The 8,652-nt window shown below is 37.9% G+C and overlaps 3 protein-coding genes across 6 annotated transcripts in view; 2 read left to right on the forward strand and 1 right to left on the reverse strand.

The window, feature by feature from the left end:
• LOC102676507 (anaphase-promoting complex subunit 11-like) overlaps positions 1-3,966 on the forward strand; it is a 9,270-nt gene extending 5,304 nt beyond the window's left edge. For 2 of the 4 annotated variants that reach the window (XM_031508648.1, XM_031508649.1), the window contains 2 exons: positions 1,429-1,672; positions 2,823-3,966. In XM_031508648.1, the coding sequence (XP_031364508.1) occupies positions 1,448-1,672; positions 2,823-3,107 (510 nt within the window). In that variant the 5' untranslated portion in view covers positions 1,429-1,447 and the 3' untranslated portion in view covers positions 3,108-3,966. The remainder of the gene's footprint in view (positions 1-1,428; positions 1,673-2,822) is intronic. The other 2 variants (XR_004149824.1, XM_031508650.1) reach the window with 2 other exon arrangements.
• Positions 3,967-4,362: 396 nt separating this feature from the next.
• Positions 4,363-7,894, forward strand: LOC102672144 (nucleolar protein 9). The gene has a single exon (XM_006611799.2). It carries the CDS (start codon positions 4,460-4,462, stop codon positions 6,266-6,268), a length of 1,809 nt encoding a protein of 602 aa, XP_006611862.1. The 5' UTR covers positions 4,363-4,459; the 3' UTR covers positions 6,269-7,894.
• Positions 6,538-8,652, reverse strand: part of LOC102676768 (protein CBFA2T3-like) — a 14,831-nt gene continuing 12,716 nt past the window's right edge. The window contains exons 8-9 of the mRNA XM_031508605.1: positions 8,324-8,613; positions 6,538-7,759 (exon numbers count right to left, since the gene is read on the reverse strand). Of these exons, the coding sequence (XP_031364465.1) occupies positions 7,502-7,759; positions 8,324-8,613 (548 nt within the window). The 3' untranslated portion in view covers positions 6,538-7,501. The remainder of the gene's footprint in view (positions 7,760-8,323; positions 8,614-8,652) is intronic.

Raw genomic sequence — 8,652 nt, forward strand, 5'->3', positions numbered from 1 at the left:
GACCAGGAACATCGGCCAAATTCCACTGAATCGAGCCCCAACACCGACGGCGCCGCTTCTTCCTCGCCTCCTCTGCCGCGAGAGAAAGAGGATCGCTCGAGCCCGTGTCATTCCGCTCTGCTCGAACGCGTGCCCTCCAAGGAACGCTCCTTCAACGGGGCAACCACCACTGATGAGAGATCGCCGGTAAGCGAGAAATCGATAAGCAATATCGATAGAACGAGCGGGAACGAGAAGGCGAGAACCGAGTCAGAGTCGACTTCTCGCGCGAAGGAATCGATCGATTGCGACAGCGATGCCAAAATTACTGGGATCGAGTCGCGCGTATCTCTGGACGAGGTACAGTGTTGTCACGCTTCGCCCGACGTTTCGGAATCGAAGAAAAACGGGGAAAGGGGGGGCCTAAGTTTTTCAGAGAGAACCCAATGCTCGGAGAGAAGCAAAGCCGATGGCTCGACGCGGCCGACGCCAACCCAGAGATCGTGTCTCGTGAAATATAGAGACGCGACGAGGAAAAGCGCGGAAAGTTCCACCACGACCCAATCTTCGAACGTTTCGAACGTTGACCGTGCCACGGTGGTTGTTATCGACGAATCGGACCGTAAAGCCGCATCCAACGATCATCCTGATCACTGTGACGATCACAATCACCATGTCAACCACAACAACAAGGATGCGGAGAATGACAACGACAATGACAACATTCATCGACAAGATTGGTTGGAAGCCGGTGTTCATTATTCGTCCACGCAGATCAGATTGTCCGGGGAAGATGGCGACGTCATTGATGGAAGTCGAGTCAATGGATTTGATCGTTGTGAAAACGAGAAATTCGGGGACTTTAATGTTCCAAGGTAGTTCGCCGATTAATCATCGATGTAACGTAATTTTAAAGCTGGAAGAAGTTTGATCGATCGATACTGACGTGTTGATTAATCGTGTTGATATATTTTATTGTAAACAAACTTGATAATTGCTTGTAAAACTATTGCAAGAGTTGATTTGTTCGTATATAATAATCCAGTGATTCGATTCATCAAGAGTTTCTCGTGTTACACATTTTTGCTTTAACGATTTAATTGCGTGATAAAACGAGTGGTAAAAAAGGAACGTGCAAAATAGAATGGCAGAGTCGAATGCTCTTTACCGTTTTTTTATTCTGCGCGCAATATCAGAGTATCGTCCTGTTTCTAATTTCCTTTACCTGCTAACCTACTTCGTCGCTTCGTTCGTGCGAAACGGTGGTGTCGAAACGAATAACCGAATGCATAACAAATCCGTACACAGTCGAAAGAACGCTTCGAAGATCGTTGATAGATTTCGAATTAATAGTAGAGTTTCAAGTGATCGTTAAAAGGGGATTGATCGATCCTTGATCTTATTCCATTCTCAATTTCGTTGACTGAACGAAACTCTCGCCTTTTTCAGCATACAAGAAAGGATCGCTATGTCTTCCCTGCAAGGTCTACCACCGTTACCAAGGAGTCTTAGTGGGTTTAATTTGAGTGGTGGACGAAGCGAGGGTTGCGAACCACCTCCGCCACCCACTAGATCTTCCAGTAAAACGCAAAGAGGCGGTAAAACCCCGATCCAATCATCGTCCAGGCCATCACCTCCTGCTAGACAGCTTACCACATTGGATACACAACTGGCTATACTGAGGAGAGAAATGGTGATTGTTGAAAATTTTTTGGCATCCTTTCTCTCTCTTTTTCTGTTCGTATTTGTTCGTTATCTAGAAAGAATAAAAGAATAAAAGAATATGTCGAATATATATATAAAGTATTATATAATTATCTATGGAGGCCATTAGCTTATAAATGTTATTAGTCATCCGCGTTCTTCTCTATACGTCAACAGGAAAATTCCACGGATTTACAAGTCACGATGCAAGATTTGTATAAATGGCGGAAGGTCAAAGTAATTAGAACGTCATAAGTCGCGTGTTAACGGGGAGTTGATTTCTGATGTAAATCATGATTCGAATATTTTTCAGATATAATTAATCTTTCTGTCATCTCATTTATAATGTGAAATTTTATCGTTCTATTTATATGTGTCAAACTCATTCGGTCGATTAGGTCCGTTACCTTGAAATTAAATTGCATGCGAATGCCATCACAAATCGCAACGAATACGTATTCGAAGTGTAGGCTTCTCTTGCGAAACGAATATGGTTGTCATTTTTTCTTTTTCTTTTTTTTCTTATAACATAGCAATTTATAAATAATATAGCAAGTTATTTCATCCACGCTATAATTTCTATTTATTTATGATGGCATATATATAATTCAATATACGATATGAGATAAATATCGGTCCGAAACGGTTTGTTCGAAAGTTTAGGCTAATAGTTTAATAGTTAATCCAGACACGAAGCGAACTGGCACAGCCGCTCCCACGCTGCATTCCCTCAGGCGTGACTCCCCTCTTCGCCTCCTTTTTCTGGCCGCTCTCTTTCACCTTCGTTCCTTCCTACCTCTATTCTTGTTCTTCCTTCTTTTTCTTTACCTTCTTTCTTGGTACGCTGACACCTCTCATTCCCATTCTCATTTTGCGCCTCTTATCTAATCCCTTCATTCTCACGGTTAGCACCACAAGAATTGCTACTGGTCTTGAAAATATATTTTCTCAGTTTATAAATTTTAAACTCTAATGCTTTTCGTGACATAATCGCTATTTTTCACTGAATTACAAATATTTATCGGCAAAACATATTTGTTTATATGTATATATAAATAAACAATCGTTATTTTGATCATTTTATAAAAATATCTAAAACATAATGAATATTTTTTTACAATTTGATTTTTTTTTTTCAGTTTGGTCTTCGACAATTGGATCTTTCTTTGCTCGCTCAACTTTGGTCGTTAAACGAATCTATTCAAGAATTTCGACAACTTTTACAAGAACAAGAAGACAGAGCACCATCCCCTTCCCCTAGCAGTGAAGAAGGGGATGACACCTCTTATGGAACTCATCCTCCACCACCTCCGAGAAGACCAGCTCCTGGTGTACATTTACACAGACCGCCTAGACCACCCAGACCGCCTAGGCCACCTCCTAATGACGAATCGCCATCTAGCGAGGAATACGGAGCTGTTTGACGCGTGCAGCTACAAATTATTCGCATTTTAATCCGTCTTTCTCGACTATTTGATTGTAAACTTTTACGCGTTATAGTAGATAAAAAATCTTGTTTAAGGAATTAGTAGAAACTGAATTGGCGATTTGATAGCAACCGATATGGTCGCTTCTATCTGTACAAGTCCTAACGAAGTTATTAGAATACAATCTAATGCATCGTTATAAAAAACTTATTGATGCTCGAAGGTACCTGTAATATTACGGAGACATCGGAAAAATTAACTATTCAAGAACTGTTCTAATTACAATCCATCATTTCATATGTCTCTGCAAAATCATGCATCGCATAAATTTATGGAAGATTAATTATTAGGAAACATATATCATTCGTTGACCCACGAATTTATCAATGTCAATCCAGAAGAACAACGATCCTCTTTCTCTTATTATATATACGTAGATATATTTCTTATTAGGTAAGGAAGAAGTTTATTGTCCTTGATGAGAACTATTTTCGTTCAATATGCTCTTTTTCTCTATTTGTGATAGCAGTCGAAGGGGCCTTTAATTAACTACGATAGACATTCGTTTGCGCTAATCGAGAATTATCCACAATCATTGATTGGAAGACATTACAAAAGATCCGAGCCTACGGGATAATAAAACGGCTAGTGAGATCCAAAGAACCGCATTCGAAAGTTCTTGTTTCTTCCATGTTTCTTCACTATTACGTCCATTACAGAATTTTTTTTCTTGTTAAAGTAAAACGCACTGATATGCCAGACGATAAGAATTTTCGAATTACGATACGACGTATAAAGATTTATGTAGATTAATTCGAGTGTGTAAAATAAAGTAAAGAACAAATGATATGGAAAACTCAGTGTATTTTTAATGTATCCTGTGACATCATAATGACATCATAGATAAGTTATTTTAATAAAAATTCGGAATTAAGAAAACTATAAAAAAGTGTTCATGTTGCAAAAATGATAAAAATATATATATATATATAAATTTAGATAATAAAAAAAATTAATATTTAAAAATGTTCAAACTTATATAATGTTTCAGCAAAATGAAATTATTAATGATATATATGTAAAAACATTTCAATAATAGGAAAAGTAAGAATTGAGGATCAGTACCATCTCTTGAATGTTTTTAAAAAGATGATTCTTTGAAGAAAAGTCAATTATTCTCGATAGATGGTACTGACAATCAATTCTTATTTTATCTCTATCTTTCTCTCGTTATGTGCTATTCTTGTCTATATTTACTATACTTTGTGCATAAAATTGTGAACGACGTCGCGTGCACGCGATAAAAAGGTTATGTAAACGTTGCTTTGTGTGAAAAATCATTTTAAAATATGGTCAACAATAATTGGAACGATGAAAGAAGTAAAAAGAGAAAAAAGAAACGATCGTGTGCTCAAATGGCAAAAAAATTCGCACGACAAAGGAATCATGGATCTGACGTAGATCATGATACATATCAATATATGGTACGTATTCTGGAATTGATGAAAAGTGATTTTCCTACTGTCGAAGAGAAATTAATATTTGTGAATAATGTATACGAACAAACTATTGGACACGAAATTGAATATGCCCAAAATCAAGTGGGATCCAGAATATTGGATTCACTTTTAAAATACGCGAATTTGGAAACGATTCAAAGGTTAGTTACTACTTTCAATCCTTCTTTACGACTTCTCAGTAATGACAGATTTGCTAGTCACGTTTTACAAAAGATCGTAATGGTTTGCGCTGATAGAGGAAATAAAAGAATAGTTTTAGAATCTAATGCTGAACAAAGTGTAGATGCCAATATAGAGGTTAAGGAATCGGAAGTGGAATCTTACAACAGCATCGTGTTAAAGCTAAGTAAATATTTTATTAATAATATAGAGGAGTTTGTGTACGATACATATGCGAATCATCTTTTGAGGACTGTTATCGAATGCCTTGGTGGTCTAATCGATAAGCCTGAAGCTAATGATAAAAAAAAAGTAATATTTGATGTAAGACGACCAGTCATACAAGAGTATAAAGACTTATTATCCTCAACATGTAACAGATTATACAAATGGCCTTGCTTTTTAGAATTTGGGAAAGATGAACTTACATCTGGATTATTGCAAAGTGCTTTATATTCTTTAAAGGATACATTCCCAAGTATGGTGGAAGAATATGTTAAAAAGATTACAAACGAATGTTTTAAGCTTGGAGAACATCAACAATTGTCAAATATTTTTAACACAGAAAGTTCAATCAGATTGTTAGAGGCTTGCTTATCAGTGGGAAATCCTAAATCTTTTAATGATATTTATGAAAGATATTTTTCAGGCAATTTGAAACAATTGTCATTGACGCAAAATACAAACTTCAGCGTGCAAAGACTATTTGATCATTGTACGGTAAAGGAAAAATTTGAACAGATATTTGAAGAGATTCACGTGCATTTTTCTGAAATTCTTGAAAAAGGTTTTACAGGAATTTTAGTTAGTGTGGCGAATGCGTCTTTAAGATTGCAAGTTAAGCAGGGTGCATTTGTAACTGAACTTTTAAGAACTCTCCATTGCGAAGGAAACGAGAAACAATATCTTATCGTGGCTTGCGTGGTAAGTTTAAAAACATCTGATCAATTAGAAAATTTAAAAGAAAAAAAGGAAGATGATTCGAAATCTTTGATCAGTTTACACGGAAGTCTAATAGTACAGGCTATACTCAATTTTAATAAACCTATAAAAATGGTTAATTCCTTGTTGGAAACTGACATAGAGGAAGTAGTGCGGTTGTTTGAAGATCCAAAAGGAAGTCGCATCGTGGATGCTTACATGGACAGCAAATATATCGGTGAGAAAAGCAGGGAAAAACTTGGGAAAAAATTGAAAGGATACTGGTCGCGATTGGCTCGCAGTACACATGGCTCCAGATGCTTGGATAGAATATGGCGATCGGCGCATATGAATCAGAAAACTTTGATCATGGAAGAATTAGCAGCAGCCGGAGAATCTTTGCGTTCGACCAAATCTGGACAAATAATGTTGAACAAATTAAACGTTCCATTGTACGCAAGAAACAAGAAGGATTGGATGGAAATGTTAGGTAAAGAAGAGAAAACAAGAGCACTTTTCGCAAATATAATAGGGAATTCGGTCAAGAAAGAGAAATAAATTGTTAAATGTAAACACGTGTGCAAGAAAAGAAAGATGTCGATGTTCGTTCTTTAAGCATTATGACACAGAATAATCATGTATTTCGTTAATTCATAAATACAATCTATAGAATCCATCATACATCCCCGCAACGTAACGTAGCTAGAAAAACATACAACGACTCGTAATCTAAATTTGAGCAAAGTTTTCTAATGCGCGCGACGGATAAACTCATTTTATGATTCTCGACTCGACAGTGACTAGACTTATAAACGTATACATGCGTCCATGCACTGTGACGCGCGTAAAGTAAAACGTTGCAACAGTTTTATCACTCGTTGCGATTATATTAATCTATCAATTGACTAGGAAAAATATCGATATAACACTTTGTATCGATTACGGTGAAGAAAAATTTAAATTGATCGCATTTTGTGCCAAATATACGGTTCTAAGTGTGAAAAAACAATATTGCAAAATCATATATGTAAAATTGTTCCAACTTATTTATATAACAAATATTTTGTTTATGCGTGCAAGATTTTTTTTATGCTACATGTTCGTAGAGACCTAGAGAATGTATAACATGTATTAAGTTTATTTATCACTGTTTATTGTTTGGACGACGTGAATGGATTCATATTTTTAATTCATACTTTCGTTGTATCGAAAGATAACGTAACTTCACATTTTCATTGCTAGACAAGAATTTCGTTTATTTGAACAATCTATCATCCGAGATATATACATGTTATATAATTTATCTCTACTTTGTCGCTTCGATCAAATAGCAATGTACAACGAACCGTTACACGTACTATTCTAAAGAAGGAATTCGACGAACTGTATTACAACTACAATCGTAAAAGGGAAAAATTTCATTTCACGCGTAATGTACTGTTCCCGCAACTTTGTATTTATATATCGCGATACGCAAGGGATCGCTTAACTCTCTAACTCGCCAAGATTAACGCGAACGGATGAATTCGACAAAATGTATCGTAATATACCTTGGATGAATAACAGGATATTTAAACTATTATAACTGTACAACTGAATGGTTGTATGGTTTGCCGAGAGTGCGAAAGCGTAGGAAGAAAGTGGAGAAAGAAAAGCAGAAGATGTATGATTCTCCGTCAGAAGAAAGGATGTGCATGTGTGCGTGTGTGTGTGTGATGTGTATAGTCAGCGCGAATCGTATTGGACCGGTCTAGCGAATCGTCTGAGTCGATAGTAATTCCCGTCGTAACGTCACTTCCCCTTGGTCGTACCACTGGCCGGTATAGGCGCGACGATATTTGCCTCGTTTACGCTCGACTGAGCTGCGCTTGCGATTCTGGGAGGGCTTCGAGACGCTGATCTTCGAGGTTCACGAGGCGGAGGATTGTTGCAGGTCGCGTGATGGCCTCCTGCCTCCCAGTCCCGGTGTTGGCAGAAGGAGCCGCAATACCGTGCGATTCCACAACCACCGCACGTCTCCAAGGCTGGTCTGCCGCAGTTCCAACAACTCTGAAAGTGGATTCGGATTGGTGGTGAGCAAGGTATGGAATATAGAGGAAGAAATCGTATTGGCGCGTCGATACGTGGCAAGTATTGTTTACTGTTGGAATGAAATCTCGCGAAAGAAATGTGGTTAATTTGGAAGGAAATTTTCATACGCATTTTTGTTTTTATCATGGTATTTGTCACGTATACTAATCCAAAATTACATCTGTAAACCTTTATGCATTAGCGTAGGCAAATGTATAGGTTAATTTTAATTTGTAATAAATAGGTTAATTTATAAATGTAATTTTGTATCCAAATAGTAAAAATAATAATTATATGTGTACGAATAAGCTAGAAATTCAGTTTTAAATGATTATTCTAACGTAACTTTATAAATGAGAATAATTTTTACGATTTTGAATGTTCAAATTATAGCTTTTCTACTACTATGTAGCGTCAGGTGTCAGGATTGTCAACAAAGCGTTCGAAGTGGGGATAAGCGAAGGACCCCTCTTGCGTCTGTCCCGTCCCGCGAGACTTTTTTCCAAACATTAGTTCCAAACAGTGAACCAGTATATTACTCACGGATCCCGAGACGGTCTGCAATTGCGCGTCCTTTTCGTCCTCGCCGATCGACGTGATAGAATTGGAAACAGTGTTGGTCGGTGTAGCGGTGACTGTTCTGGCATTCGTATCGACTGGATTACCGTGAACTCGAAGATACGGTCCTTGACGGAGAGGTCCATGGTTTCTCTGAGACAGTGGAACGTCGAGCATTCGATGCACTCGTAGTCGTTCGCTCGCCCTCGATTCGGCTACCGCGACTCTCACGGCTCGTTGCACTTCGGCCATCACGGCCCTCTTCACGGCTTCTTCTGTAACAGAAGGAAATGTAAAGGCGCGCGCGCGCGCGC

The sequence above is a fragment of the Apis dorsata genome, unplaced genomic scaffold (assembly GCF_000469605.1).
Source record: "Apis dorsata unplaced genomic scaffold, Apis dorsata 1.3 scaffold_92, whole genome shotgun sequence".
In the NCBI taxonomy this organism is placed as follows: Eukaryota; Metazoa; Arthropoda; class Insecta; order Hymenoptera; family Apidae; genus Apis; species Apis dorsata.